Source organism: Gymnogyps californianus, chromosome 13 (genome assembly GCF_018139145.2).
Source record: "Gymnogyps californianus isolate 813 chromosome 13, ASM1813914v2, whole genome shotgun sequence".
Taxonomy (NCBI): domain Eukaryota; kingdom Metazoa; phylum Chordata; class Aves; order Accipitriformes; family Cathartidae; genus Gymnogyps; species Gymnogyps californianus.
Genome location: NC_059483.1, coordinates 939,850 through 956,089, shown reverse-complemented (window position 1 = coordinate 956,089; position 16,240 = coordinate 939,850). Strand labels below are relative to the sequence as shown.

The 16,240-nt window shown below is 40.4% G+C and overlaps 1 protein-coding gene across 3 annotated transcripts in view; it reads right to left on the bottom strand.

Moving 5' to 3' along the window:
* The window catches only part of RAD18 (RAD18 E3 ubiquitin protein ligase), a 61,754-nt gene that overhangs the window by 36,449 nt on the left and 9,065 nt on the right, over positions 1–16,240 (bottom strand). For all 3 annotated transcript variants that reach the window (XR_007767236.1, XM_050904694.1, XM_050904695.1), the window contains exons 5-8: positions 10,143–10,498; positions 7,888–7,987; positions 4,577–4,761; positions 524–600 (exon numbers count right to left, since the gene is read on the bottom strand). Coding sequence is in view for 2 of the 3 variants with exons in the window: in XM_050904694.1 (XP_050760651.1) it covers positions 524–600; positions 4,577–4,761; positions 7,888–7,987; positions 10,143–10,498 (718 nt within the window). In the remaining variant the exon portion in view is untranslated. The remainder of the gene's footprint in view (positions 1–523; positions 601–4,576; positions 4,762–7,887; positions 7,988–10,142; positions 10,499–16,240) is intronic.

The window sequence follows — 16,240 nt, the reverse complement described above, 5'->3', positions numbered from 1 at the left end:
CAAAGTCAACAGGACTAAGCCAAGCCACCCCATATAACACCCAGCATGTATGGACCATAAAATATTTCCTAATACCGTGCAACAAACGTGCTCCAAAAGTCACAAAAGTATCATATGTCATGGGAAAAGAACAGGCGCTATTGCTGATACGGAAGCAAGGAATTTGCTAGCTAAATCCTAGAGAATTCTAGGAAGCAAAATATTCCCCACACTGCCATGGAGGGTCAAAATCCTCCAATATGACCAAGGGGATCATTTCTCAAGAATTTTTATTGCAATCAAAAAAATGCTCTTACTTAAATGGTTTGGGCATAGAAACATCAGCAGTACACGAAAAACTGCCCAGGACAAATAAGTGGTATGAGAAAATCATGCTGATTATAAGATGGTATATGCAAATTCCAACACGCAACCTGGGAATCTGGGAATACCCATAATAAAGTGATAGGCAAACACGTTCCGTGTCCACTCTGCAATTTCTCCTAGCCATCCCCCTCTTTGAGAACAAAGATGATTAGCTTACATTTTCACCAGTTTTATTAACTTCAAGCTGAACCCGAATCTTCTCATTCTTTTCCAGCTCTTTAACAACCTCTGCAACTGTTTGAAAATAAAAGAAAGGGATCAGGAGCTGTTAAATAAAAAGATGTAACAGCACAGAATGAAACTACCATGAATTTAAATCACAAAGAGACAAACCGGCATTAGCTCTCCAACAGTGAAAACTCAGACTCCAATCCCAGGCAAATCCAAATGGCATAGTTTTACACCAGTGCTCAGCGGGCGTTTGTTCATGCAGAGGCACTGCTCCCATCTGCGGCAGCGGAGCAGCAGGGGCAGTGCCCGAGACTGGGGACCAGGAGGCAAGGTCGGGAGCCGTGGGCCTTGGCCAAGGTGCCTCGCAGCGAGCCCCGCGGTGCTTGCCGGCAGCTGGCTCTCAGCCGCCTCCTGGCCTGTTGCTCTCATTTCCTTTGTATTAAATTCATGGGAAAATGTAGTCTTTTCAAATCGTATTTGAATCTTACTCTAGCATAGTATAGAGTTTCTGGGGCGCACAGGCGTGTGTTTTATAAAAAGAGTTTCCATTTTATAATGTATCTTTCAATGGAAGATAAAATAATGACATCTACTGTTTATCTTACTTTTACCTCCACAGACTACCTTCCAAGGCAACACAAAACTGTCTGCAGGCTTATGTCCAAAACCCATAGTCCAAAGATTAATTACAACCTACTCTAACAATTAAGATGGACATCTCAAAAGCATATGAACAGACATAACTGTGTTTGTTAACATCTTAACTAAAACTACAGCTATGCAGGACCCTGCATGGTTTATTTTGACATTTACATTTACAAATCTGTTTCCACACTTAATCATTTTCACAGAGCTACTAGGTAGCTATGGGTATTTATTAAAACAAACACTTTCACTAGACAGTAAAGTAGCCAGAGAACAAAAGCTTATTAAGCTGTGAAGGAATAAAACCTGTTCAAAACTGGTTTAAGCAAAATCCAGGAATTTGGCACCTATGGTTCCTCAGCAGCTCAGCTATTCGTATTATATAGTGACCTTAGGTTCACTGCTACCACTGAAAATGCATGTCTGCATCTTAAACGCGAGTTTAATAGTTCACCCTTTATAAATAGGTATTGAGCCAGAACTCAGTGAAAGTTTTGCATTATTTAGGGCAGACTAGCTACAGTACATTGTAACACACTGTGAAACTCTTCATTTAGCTAACTTGGATGAACGACGCAGACAGAGACTTGGTGCTACTTCATCACCAGCATCAAGTGAAGAATCGCCCCAAGAGCCGAGTACCTCCCAGCACGTTAAAGGACTAGCAGAGAACCGCCTGTTCTGCACAGCGTCAATTCTAGCATGCCTTGAGCAGACATGAGGCTCCAGTCGACCCAGCATCCACTCCTCACGCCGACCTTGCTGCGGCATAGCGGCAGCAGCGCAGCCCCAGCCCAGCGACCCTTCCCTTCCCCTCACCCGGAGCTGCCGCGGCTCCCGACCAGCCCACTCCTCACTTCACGTCAAAACTGCTCCGCTCCTCTTTAGCCATCGGACAACAGCGTACCTCCACGACCTACAGCAGCTTTACGTCTACTCCTGCTGCTGGGGGAACTCGGAGAGGGGCTTTGAGAGCGTTCAATTAAATTTCCAAGATTAACATAAATCATAGCATGTTTGAAATTCTGATACAAGTGCTGTTCTCGCAGACTTAAACAAGAAAATTCCTAAACTTCTATCGCTGCTGAAGTCAAACACAATCTTAACTCTGTGTTCTAGTTCTCATCCCAGAGACTTTCTGAAGTCCTAGAAAACAATTTTTGAAAGCATTTATGTTTATTTTCGGAAGTGCTTAGGCACAAACTAAACAGTGACACTTGGCACCTAAATCACTTAGGCACTTAACCTTCTTAGTCAAGTTCTTAAAATGGCTAAAGGAGCAAAATGAAAAAGCAAATAGTGTTGGTTGCAAACTCACTTTTCTCATACACTTGTTCCCACAATCCAAGCCAAGAGCTGGCAAGTGAAATCAAGATTTCAAAAAGCAGGAGCCTAAAGTTTGGCTGCTAAATTCATATTTATAGTCCTCAGTGACTGCCTTCATTTTTCAAAAAGCACCGCATCTGGTGGTTCTGCCTGATTAATAAAGGAGCTGAACACCAAAAACATACTTTATTTTTGAAATGCCACAGTAGAAGTTGTGGATATTCAGCATTTCCAACCATCTGATTGCATATAAAACCACATATTCATGGAGTTAACATACGAGCTTTTAATATTCACTTGAAATAAATACTCCCCTATACTGTCAAATTTGTTAAATGATAACTGATGAATTAAGTGGTTTTTACTGTGTTTAAATTTGGCAGCCTTCTCAAAGGGTACTTCTCACCGCTGGCCCCAAGTTATTCCTGTTATAGATAAGTAACAAACAGCAAATGTAAAGTTTAGCTGCGCACCTGCAGTGGTATGGTATCTGATGCACAGAGATGCTGAACCTAGCCGTGCACGAGCAGCTCCTCAGCTCCCAGCTCGCTGCCCTGCCCGCGCTGCCCTGCCCTGCCCACGCTGCCCTGCCTGCGCTGCCCTGCCCTGCCTGCTCATTCAGTTCCCAACAGTCCCACTGCCAGCAAGACCAAAAATGTATCTGGTCCAAATAGTTTTGGACCTTCAATACACACAAAAACATTCAGAATTGTTTACAACTTCTGGAAGAAATGGTGGACTTGTGCTTCAGGACTTAAGTCTCTCCGTAAACATGAAAATTAAAGAGATCAAACTGAGGGTGAGGAACAGTATTCTCATCTCTCTACCTTTGAAGTAACCGAGACCAGCTGTTGGCAGCAGCAGGACTGACCTGCGCTACAGACCTAGCAGACAGCAAGCTACGTCCTGAAACCAGTGCAGAACATGCAATACCAGCTATATGAGAATTTCCAGGACACTAACGGCTGCACAGCTACCAGGAGAGTAATATCAGAACATGATCCTGTTAGAAATTCCTTGAAAAGCACTGTTTGCCATAAGCCTCTAATCAAATAAAAAATAATATAACTATAAATCTGATGTCTATCTCTCACCCACACACACCAGTGTATTCGTGCTGTTACTTGTATCACTTGCAGAACTGAACTGAGAGATGACAAATGACACATCTTTTTTAAAGATGCATGTTTTCATCTTGTATAAAATAGAATATAACAAGATGAGCTGGGACAATTCTCCCTCTAGCTCGTACATGTGAATCAAAATTTAAAAAATGGCCACACTGCCTACAAAACCAGGCAGCGCAAATACCCTACTCGGATCTCATCCCCTCTGTTCCAGCCCTGGCGCTTTCCAAGCATTAAGCCTGAGCACATGCAAATAACAGACTGCTGTTTAAAGGACGTTTATATCGCACTCACATTAGAGACTAAAACACATTCTCCTCATCCCATACAGCTGTTTAATGCTATATATAGGCTGAGTTTAATTGTATAAAATTGCTGCCAAACACCTAAATTGATATAAACTCCAGCAAAACATTAACACTTTATTAATTCATTCTACCCTTACCTACCATCTCCAAAAAGAAATCTAATTTTGAAATTAAATCCAATAAAAATATAAAAGTCTCAGTGTATAGGAGGAAGAGAACAAATTCAGAACAAAAGATAAATGAATAATCCATTCACTTACTAAGAACCTCAGGTATTTCCAATTTTTTGACTAAAAGCCTCAGAGTCTAATTTGGAGGCACTCATTAAAATACAGAGTCAATAAAAAACACAGAACATTTTTCAGAACAGGGTTAGTAAACCAGGAAGTATCGAAGAATTTCAACACAAATTTACCTCCTTGCTGGATATTTCCAGAGTATACCAATACATTTCTGGTTTTCATTAAATTTCCTTTTTCTGCATTAATCTTGATTTATATAAGATAAATTCTTCCAGCTCCAGTTTTCCCAAATATTCAAACCAGCCTTATTCCTACCCTGAGAACTAAGAGAAGAAGAAATGCATACAAATAGTTTGCGATGGTAACAACTTTCCTAGAATTTCTAACTTACCTGATTTGGGATTTAGAGAATCACATTGAGCATTATACATGTGCACAAATTCTTGGTGTCTTTTAACGAGCTGTTGTCGGGTCCCGTGGGTAGACAGACCATGTTCCTTTAGTTTCTTCTTCAAATCACGATCAGAGAGCAAGTTGTAAACAACTTTAGACATAGGCTTCCTTTTGTGAGCAGAACTGCAAAAGGAAAAGGAAACAAACTTCTTTTTAATTAATACTCCTATGAAAATGAAAATACTGACTTACATTTTTACAGGGTATTTCACCCACTCTGGGTAAGAAATACCTGAAAGAATCATTTGAGCCATGACAGACACACAACCAATTACACAGTGTATCACAGATGCACCAGCAACAGCTCTAGGAAACCAGAACACTTTTTCCATATACCACAAAGAAAATTTCAAACGTGCAGAAAGCAATAGGTCTAGTCTGATTTTCTTTAGGAATTGATGCAAACACTACTTATGTAACGAGTACTGCAGCTCAGTTTTTAATATGTACAGCAAAGGCTTCAGAATCACATCAGCAAACACAGTATTGTTCATCTTCATTAGCCTTACATTCGCTCTGAATTCAAAAGGAAGTGCACTGAATTCAGATTGCTGAAACACAGGTTTTCCACCCAAGTACTGGCCATGTCTTACCTGAATCAGTTGGTGAAGTTTTAAAAGCATTAATACTGCAAGCCAATTGAATTAGGAGATTTTTCAGCTTTCTGGGAAAATGACTTCAAGAAAGATAGTCATGTACCTGAAAGCAAATCTGTAGTTCCCATCTAACAGAATTAGCTCAGTCTTCCCTACACCTCCTGGTGAAACACACTCAAACTAGCCAGCAAAGGTACCAAAATCCATCTACTGCCTCGCTCATCTTCTTCACCTTAAAGTATTTATTAGTTACAGAAGAACAGCATTTAGTTAGACACTTTTCTTCCTGCAGCAAAATAAAGTTCAGCTGCACTGCTCTGAATTACAGAGAAGTTAACAGCTTTCCATTGTGAAAGCAAGAGAATTATTTGAAAACTGTATTCAGCACTTTCAACTAATCACATTGAAAATAAATTTTAAAGTTAAAAAAAGAAAAAAAAAAGAGGCTTATGCAAAAGTTGTCCTTAATTCATTTGCTCTCATATAGCAAATGAATGTAGCATAGCTGGCAAAAAAAAGATGCATTACCACAATACACTCTTCAGGAAAATCCTTTTTTCAGATTCTTTTGGGAAATATAAAAAGTTTCATTGAATAATGTCCTGGTTTCGGCTGGGACAGAGTTAACTTTCTTTTTAGTAGCTGGTACAGTGCTGTGTTTTGGATTTAGTGTCAGAATGATGTTGATAACACTCTGAGGTTTTAGTTGTTGCTAAGTAGCGCTTATCTTAAGCCAAGGACTTTTCAGTTTCCCATGCTCTGCCAGCAAGCAGGTGGGCAAGGAGCTGGGAGGGAGCAGAGCCGGGGCAGCTGACCTGAACTAGCCAAAGGGGTATTCCATACCATGGAACGTCATGCCCAGTATATAAACTGGGGGGAGCTGGCCGGGAGGCGCGGATCGCGGTTCGGGAATTAACTGAGCATCGGTCAGCGGGTGGTGAGCAATTGCATTGTGCATCACTGATTTTTTTTTCCTTCCCCCCCCCCCCCCCTTCTTTTATTGCATTCCTTTTCATTACTATTATTATTATATTTCATTATTACTATTGTTAGTATTATATTTTACTTTAGTTATTAAACTGTTCTTATCTCAACCCACGAGTTTTACTTTTTTTTTCCTTTGCTTTCCTCCTCCTCACCCCACTGGGAGGGGGAGGGGGAAGCGGCTGCGTGGTGCTTAGTTGCTGACTGGGGTTAAACCACGACAAATAATTAAATCGTTTGAAAGTCCTGAAAAAGCTTTGTATGTATTATAATTCACCACCAGCAAGACCTAGAAGAGTGATGACAGCTTTGCGAGCAGACAGCTACATGAAAACAGTTCACAACAGTTTTGAATCTTAATGTTGGTGGGGTTTTTTCCCATCCTTGAGAAATGCAGTGTTCTTTCTGAACATACACTTACCTGTTGTAATTACTCCTGTGCAGGTTTGGGGGACTAAATTATCAGTTCCGCTGAAATACTGCTCAACTGTTAACATAGCATGCCATGTGCTCCTAATTTGAGAATAAACAGAACTAAAATTCCTCAGAGAAGAACTAGAGATGTGCTGTTACTGAAACCCGAACAACACTGCCATAAAACAAATACATTGCCAAAAAGACAGCATTTAACACACAATAGCCAGTCCCTAAGGAGAAGTATCTTGTATGATACTTTCTTAAGATCCAAGCAGTCTAGATAAAATAAGCAAAATTTAAAATTCTGTTAGGGACATGGGCTTGACACCAAAGAAAGATCTGGCTTTTATTTCCATTCGTTAAGAACAGAGAAAACACTAAAAACATCCCAGATGAAAATTAAAATGTAACATCAGATTTCAATATTAATTTACCATTTATTCATCTTCAAAGTCCTTTAGCTTATAGATTGCATTCTAAGCATGACTGGGCAAAATAAGAGCTTTAACATAAAATTACTTTCTAATTCAAGGTTCAGAGGAATTGGAAATACAAGCATGCAGTAAAACCGCATGCAGTAAAAGTCCCTCACAGTTCTTAAATATGATCAGTTAGAAATAATAATGGCCTAAATTTATGCTAGTAAGTAAAACAAACTGAAATCTATACTTCTGATGTGAATGTGGCGACCATGACAAATTCTAGGGCGGAGGCATAAAGTCAAAGGCATGCATTAATCTTATGGAAATTGAGATCTTAAAGAAACAACCTTGACTGGGGCAACTTGAAAAGAACCACAGTGAGCAGAGTAAGGTGCAATTTTTATTTTTTAACTTGACAGCTAGTGAGCAATTGTCTTTTGGCCCATCTGAATTGAGGGAAGCAATTCATTCACCAAGTGAAAGATGGGAATAAGTGTTCTCTGAAGAGAATTTTAATGCTAGTAAGCAGAAACATGACGAGAATAATGTACAGACTAACTTTACTCCCTGTGCTGAATTCTTTAATACATTGTCCCGTGTTTTCTTGCCACTAAACGCCACAAAGTAATTCTGCTGGCGATGCACATACTTTCTTGACGGGGGAAAATCACCACTATCATATTTATACAGTGATTTTAGTGATCTATACAGCAGGTAACCAAGAAACAAACATAATCTACTGCATTATAACCCATGAACTAGTATTTCCTATTTCAGCTGTGCAGAAAAATGGCTACATGCATATAAAAGTTCTTAAAGTTGTTTCTTACCTTCTGAGGCTGTCCTTCTTCTCTTCTCTTGTCAAACAGCTATCCAGATGTTTGTTTATGTATTGCTCTGGAATAGCAACCTCACAAACAGGACAATCCACTAAAAGCAAGGGAGAAGGAATTTACTAGTGTGTATATTACAGCAAAGAGCAAATGATTTCATCTGAAAAACTAATTGTTGATTGAAGAAAATGAAAATACAGAATTCCAGATTTCTTTTTTTTAAATATCTGGCATGTCTATTCAGAATCTTCATTTTTAACTCTCATTTTTATTCCAGAACACTTATTTCCCTCTCTACGTGATATCAGAACGGCTCTCATCTTCCCTGCAGTCAGATGGAATGAAATCTCTAATAAAAATCTAGAATAACATACATACTACAGGGAAACCTAGGGGCTAATATAAACATAACATATTTCTGTGCTAATGTTTTTCACTTTTGAAGTATTTCACTCCTAAATAAAGGAAGCTGCTTCATTTTGATAAGACATTATAGCACAAACTTTGTTCATACTAACATAATGTTCCCAATCTATGGCTCTCAACAGGACTGCCAATACACGAGTTAACTCAGCCTCACAGGAATCCTATGATCCAACCATGCCTCACACTCAGTACAGATAACTAGATTCTGTGACTTGGGCCAGAGGCTCACAAATGCCCTATAGCATGGTCCCACCCAACTCAGAATTCTTCTTGCGACATATTTTCAAGAAGGACCTATAAACATTACCTGTAAAGACAGTCAAAAAACAGACTTAAAATACTCCTCTTTAGCAATCACATTATGTGAAAAACAAAAGGCTAACTTTAAAGGAACAGTATGAGAAAGAGATTCTTTAACTGACAGCCTCTGTATTAGTATGAAGGAAGTCCCTTTTGATTTCAAAGACAAAACAAAAAACAACCTATGAAAAATGCTGTGAAATGTTGTGGGAATTGAGAGAGTTATCTGATAACACTTCTTTGCAATTCCTGTCTCCCATGACATCATATTCTAGCCAAAGGTTAAAAAAAAAAAAAAAAAAAAAAAAAAAAAAAGTTGGGACAGTAACATAACACAATAGTTCTGAGCAATCTATTATTGTATTTGAAGTTAACGTTTCAATTCTTAACACAGGAACAAATAATATGCACTAAAACCACTTCAGCATTGCCTCATTTCAAGTCTTTCATTTATATTGTTTGACCAACTACTTTGCATTTGTGGAAATAATTTCAATGTAATGCATGCTCGAGGATTTAATAAGGTCATAAAATGGTAAGCGAGTGAAAATTTCAATTACTCATGAAAAAATGAGCACTAAAGTTTCGTATGAGTTTTAAAATTACTAATGCAAGCAAGTCTGATGCATAAAACTGGGAAACGTAACTTCTGGCTAAGTTGATGCCGTTTTCATATGGCTACTTTTCTGGCTGTATTACATCTTTAAGCAGTATTTACCCAGCTAATGAATAAATATGAACTTCAGAGTTCCAGCTGAATAAATTGTTAAACAAAAGAACAGATAAATATGAACTAATAAGAATCAGTGTTGCACTCCTACATGGTCTTTTATTTTAATGTAGGCTTTTAATTGGGTCAATAGGACAGCTGCCATCATGTCAAAACTAAGAGGATTCTGCCATTTTATTGTAGTTGATTAGTATAAATGGGCATTTTCATGCTTCAAAATAAATTCATCTTAGCACTGTAGAATTACAGAAAAATAAAGCAGATTACTCTCTTCTGGAGAGTGTATGAATAGGAATATTAACAAAACTGAAGCCGTGATCATTTTGATTGCGGGTGCACCCCTCAAATAACAAACACATTATAAAATACCTTGCTTCTGGTTACTTAAGGATATGAGAGCAGAATGAATGTCAATGTTGTATGTCTAGTCATTAAGGGGAAGGAGAACAGAAAATTACTTCATTTTTTACTAAGTCTGTTGTGCAACTATTGTTTTTTAGAGTTGTTACTCAAAGCAAAGGAATCTGTAAGCGTTGAACTCCATTTAATTACTTGGCATCAGCCCAAGCTTCCTCATCAAGAATATGGTTGTAGCAGAGCTGTCCCACATAACCAGTAATCTGAATGAAGCATAGCGCAGTTAGACGGGAAGCATCTGAACATGCCAATGCAGATCAGAACAATGCAGAGAAATGAGATGAATGCCACGTACTGAAGGTACTCTAATGCATACAGCCAACCACAACCACGGACCTGGGGAAGAGAACAGGACAAAACCAAAAATTAAGCGTCTCACCTTTCTTGACTACTTTTACCACAGATGTAGAAGGCCTTTCATGACTTTTGGTACACTCAGGACTCTCTTGTGATCCCACTTCATTATCTTTACCATCAACCTCTGCAGAACTGCTGTAAAAGTTATGGTGTTCCTCAGTTTTGAAAATCTTCTGATCGGTTCCTGCCAGGTCATCTGCCTTTGTCAAGGTGCAAACTTCTTCCTTTCTCAAGAAACTGTCAATCACTGGCACCTCTTCTTTTATAACTGGCCAAGAAACAGGACTCCAAACATGGCTTTTGCCAGCTGAACGCCTGCTACAGGCCAATGGAGATGAAATCAGTGGAGTATCCAAGACCAACTGGAACAGCTGTTGTCTAGAAGCATCCAGAAGACAACATGCAGTTAACTACATTGGACAGTATTACCTTTTTCTTTGAGAAGAAACCAGAACGAAAACAGATGGAGCTTTTCCTCCATTCCTTCCTCCCTCTCCCCCTTGCTCCCCACACAGCACTTGGGAATCGGCTAGCCCACACAAACCAGGAGCAGGAGCACACCAGCTGAGCCTCACCACGCTCTACAGAATCCAAGAATTATCTTCCTGATTTTCAAACAAAATAAATTACGTTTTGCAAATGTAATAAAATGCCTCTCAAAACATCACACAGAACACAGTGAAGAACAAAAAGTTTTCCCCCTTACTTGAAGATGGTAGATGACCTTTTTCAAGTCAGAGTACTTCAAGCACTGTGTCACATAGCTGTGACAGAGGCTCCTGAAACCAAAGAGCTTAGCAGAAAGCGTTGCCGTATTCCTTCTGTCCCTCCTTACTGTGGGTCTCCTTAGCACAGCTGCTCACTGCCCACCCAGCTGAGCAGAACCCCTCCAAGAGATAACTGCATGCTTGTCAGGTCTTGAGATTTAGTGTCAGGTAACCCGAACTATTTCGGACACATTTCATCGATGATCAGCTAAAGAGCACAAACCCTCCATTCTTTTCTCATATAAAATAAGGGGGAAACATAACCACCCTCAAGAACAGCCCACTTCAGTCTCCACCAGAACGCTTACCACCTATCTACACATGCTTTATCCCCTACTTGTACTCCCTACCCTCCTCAGGGCTAGCAAATGTCAAGATGCGAGTTAAACAGAAGTCTCTTTTCAAAGAAATAAACTTGTATTTTATCGGTAGGGACACGGTAGCAGCAGAAGGCTCATTATCCTGTCTGTCTCGTTAGTACTTTTAGCTTTGAGGTAATACAAAGAATTACAAAGTCACAGTTGTCCTACTCAGGCAATTGCATAAGATCTTAAAGACATGTTTTATTCCTACTCCTGCCCCAGGGGTTTTTGCAGAATCCTGTTTATTTTACCATGTAATTTATACAGCTCAATCTAAGATAAATTAGGCCAGACACTGTATTCTTGGCAGGGAGATGGCATAGCAATGCAGCGGTCTAGCCTGCCCACATACCTTGTGGTTCACTTTCACTCCTGTATCACCACAGGTAAAGGGAAGGCTTTCCCAACTAACATCAACGGTGGACAAACCACACGTCCCATTGTCACCCACTACTACTTTGACAAGAGTCCTCCACACCCTGAGGGTCACAATGAAGTTCATATCATCCAGCCAAAAACAGCCAGCAGAAGTACACATGCAGTCATTAAGCTATTCACCTTTAATTCACTGCTCCATCATCCCTCAGCAACCTGCACACCATTCACTTGCCGAGCTCTCCAAGAGTGCAAAGCCTGCCCAGGTGCCCGTCAGCTTCCTCCCTGACTTGCTGCCATTCTCACAACCACCACCTGCCAAGCCCCAGCCTGCTGCATCATCAGAGGTCCTCCTCAAAAAAAAGGCAACCGCAAAAAAAATTTTACCATCTGCAAGCTCTGACAAACTGGGACAGCTTAGAAAAAATGGAAAATCTTAAAGGAAAGGCAGCATCTCTCTAACATCGAATGGAGGAGATGGGTTCACCTCTAAGAGATACTCTGTCCCCACTTGCTAAGTGAGGTAGGGAGGACCTTCCCTTCACTTCTCTTTATAGCAGGATAACACACAAGGGAGGGACAGGAATAGGGATAGCTTTTGAGGATGCTGAGGAGTCTAAGAGCCTCTACATGGAAAGGCACGCTGTACCTCACACGCCCCTGTGCCTCCACCTCTCCGATCCACACTGCACTATTTGCTGTATTTGCACTATTTCGTCTGTAACACCCAAGAGTCCTCCTCCTTCCCATCTCTAACGCATTAACTTTTTCAAGCACTAGGATTTTTACTACTGCCATTACTCAGCAAGTGCATGCTCTTTATTTAAATGCCACAGCTTCACAGCTTTGATTGTGACACAAATCACTGCACCTGAGGTGACAAAGCCTGTGAAAGTAGAACAGCTCTGGGTCCTCACCTTGCAAAGCTTTTAACTCAGGAAGTATCAATAACAGTTGAAATAATTTGGATTACGATTCCTTTTCTCTAAAAAAAAAAAAGGGGGGGGGGACTGTGGGTGATGTACCTACAGAATGTGCACTGCCATAAAATTATTTCTTACAGCACTTTCATGAAGACACAAGGTCCATAAGAAGTCTGAAATGCAGCTATGCTCTCAGATTTTACAGTTGAAGACATTTCAGTATTGGATAACGACTTAGAAAACTTTTCAGTCTTCTAAGGTAAACATTTTTCATGTCTAACAAGAACAACTAATTAAGAACTGTCTGTACCTATATCTTTTAAAAATAAGTTCATGTAAGTCACCAGGTAACCCCACAATTATACTAGTTTAAGATAAATTCCTAGTGAACAACCACAACAACAAGCTCAGCACACCGAACGCTCTGCAGTGGTTACATTCAAGCCAGATTCAGAAGCCCGATTTGGAGTTTAAGTTTCCTGGATTACTGGAGGTAATGACCACATCTGTCAGTGGCAATTCACATCTGTCCCACGGCTCTCTGACTTTCCGCAGTGCAAACAAGCGCAATTAAGTGTGGCAGCAAAACTATGTTTTTCTGTCTGCTCATGCCTAGATATGGACTGGAAGTTTTTAAGGAGGTTAATTCCCCGGCTGACACACAGAGTGGTCTAGCTACTGTTGGCGTAGGATCAACTTCACGGGGAACTCGGGAGCTAGTTAATGGGAACATAAACAGAGCGCCTTCACACAGCCCTGTCCTACTCCTGCTTCACCTTTGCTGTTTACAAGGGGTATATTTCATCCAGAAGTATCAGAAAGGTCTGACAGCGTATCGCTGCTCAACACGGCCATTAGCAGCAATAATTGCCAAAGTATCTCATTTTACTGCAGATAAATGCACAGTGTTCTTCAACTTAAAGGTAACAAACTATAGCCTCAGAAGATGTGTCACACCACAGATGGTTATATTCTACAATCAGGTTCAAAAGCAAACAAATTAGTTGCCTTTTATTCCTAATACACTTAGGCAAAGTTTAATCCTCAAAAGGATACTGCCGGGTGTTCTACCAAAGAGGTACTTTTTTTTTTTTTACTGTTTTTTCCCCTTTTTGAACAAGGAATTTATCTTTAGGTTATGTAAAAAATGTCTATTTCTTCAGACTCCCCCAGGTTGTCATACAGGCAGCCTACCATTAAAGTAGCTAATCAAAGTCAACACATAGTCTTATCATATTATTCTTTTGGCCGTTAAATAACCATTTTTACACAAAAGCCCAGCATCCTATGCTACAGCAAGCTAAATTCTGCATAGCTCAGATAACATAAAACATATCCATAAATGCAAATATTTGGCATCATATCAGTTTAGTTTTCCCATAAAGAACGATACAGCCCCAAAAGGCAAAAATATCTGAACAATTAGCCAGTGGCCTGTATTCATTGTCTTCATCTAGAGAACACAACTGATCTCCCTCATCTTGTCAGTGTATTTTCCTTTGCTTTTGAGAGCTCCTCCTCTTGTCAAAGTAACACATTCTACTCTTTGTAACCACGAATTACGTCTGTTTATTTTTCCACAACATGCATTCACTAGCTAAAACGTATTTCCCAGTGTGTTCACACTAGCTGACAACACTCCTAAAATTCAAACTTCACATCAGTTTATCTTTTCACCAGACTTAAGACTGATGCGTGTATCTTTTTCTCAACATTTCTTTCTCAGGAAGTATCACAATAGTACAGCTTATAGTACCTCGAATTCTCTGAAGCAGAGACTTCAGTGGTCTGATCTGTCCCTCGGGAAGGCTAGGCGGCCAAACCACATGTTTAGAGGTGGGCCTGGACCCAAACAGACTGCAAACCCAAGCAAGGGGCAGCTGAGCAATTCTGATAAAGGCTGGAGGGAGGAAGGGAGCTCCATGGCCAGCAGAAGCAGGCAGCAAAACACAGCAAAAGGCTCAGAGTGCAAAGCTCGGCGTTTTTGCAATGTGTCCTGTATGAAAGGATAGACTTCTGAACTCGGGAGAGTTGCTCCGGAGCTGACAGGACAGACTGCCCAAATAGAAGACCATCTCACTTCAAATGCAAGTTGTTAATATTTGCATGAAGGCAGCCAGAATAGAGAAATCTTCTGAACAGAAGTTTCAGATTCTGTAATAACAGTTGTCTCAATAAAATATGATCTGGTATAAAACAAAGAGAGAGAGAAACTGGAAAAACAATACAAAAACCAAAATCTATCCTAACAATAATTTGATAATAAAGGTTGCTTTAATTACACCACTGGTCTACAAATATTCATACGGAGTTTTTCCTCATATTGAAGGATAAAGACTTATGAATAGACTTTCCGAAGGGATCTGATCTTGGCACAGAATCAATGGAAAGAACACTAGGACGGCAATATGAAAACTTGTTTGCCAAAACACACATGAAATCTCTGTATGCCTTTTTTTCTTTTGGTGGGAAAATACAGAAAATGCTAGTACTAAATTCAAAAGAGGAGAGAAAAGTCCCAGACTGGCTCTTCCCAAAATGTGGTATTTTGGGCCCGCCGAGCAGCTTCACTGGCTGTGTGATGACATCTAGTGGCCCTGCCCGACCGGCGCCCCAAAACCAGGCGCCCCAAAACCAGGCGCCCCAGGGGCGGAGGAGCCGGAGCCCCGCGGGCACTCCTCGCGCAGCCCTGGGCTCTCCGACAGTACCTTTTATCAACTGCCACTCCCCTCCCTCAACGCCAGAGCAAATTACTCCAATGTCTCGTTAATCACAGAAATTCCTGTTGTTGTTATTGGAGTGATTCGGACAAGCATGACTAGACTGGAAGATTTACCCGTCATTCAGAGACAGACAGCAGCGTTGAGAGAAAGCATGCAGTTGATGGAGAAGTCCACCCCCTACCATCACCAGATTGTCCGGCTCACCTAGAAACTGGTTCTACTGGTAAACCTCAGGACAACAACATTTTCAAAAAGCTCTGAGTTTTGCATGCAGTTTTCAACATTATTTGTCATACTTTTAAGAATTTAACACAGACTGCTATCAGTTCTGAAAGGTTTTAGCAGACACAATTTTACCTTCCCGGCACAAAAGCAATAAATGCGTCACAGCTGACATACCTCAGTTTAAGAGCACAAGCAGCACACTTTAAAGGCTGAAAGATGAATCAATAAGATGTTAGTGAGTCCTAACACGCACTGTTATAACCACTACCCAAATCCTCCTCTGAGACCCATCCTCTTTAATCCCTGGCTTGGGTTAGGACAGGGAGTTACACTTCTTTTAGTTCAACTAAAAATGGACGGTCATCTTAATACACTGTATACAGCATACTCTCTCTGCCAGGCATGCTTTGATAACAGTATAAACATCTTGAGAATTTTTTTTTCTTCAGACCTGCAAGATCCGCAAAAAAAAAATTTCCATGTCCTCCTCCATTGAGATCCTGGTCCCCATTTTATGGTCCGTTTACTTCTCCCTTGCCGAAGCAGCTATGAAGCAGAGAAAGTAGGTGGGAATCTAGTGCTTCCACATAAATAAATTCCGGGGAAGAGATGGAGTTGTGAATCTTCCTAGGAACAGCTCACATAGGACAGTCCTAACTGTACTAAAGGACAATTTCTCTCCTTAAAATTACTTCTGCACTCCTCCTGGAAGTTTAATCAGGGTATTAGAAATGACAGTACGTGC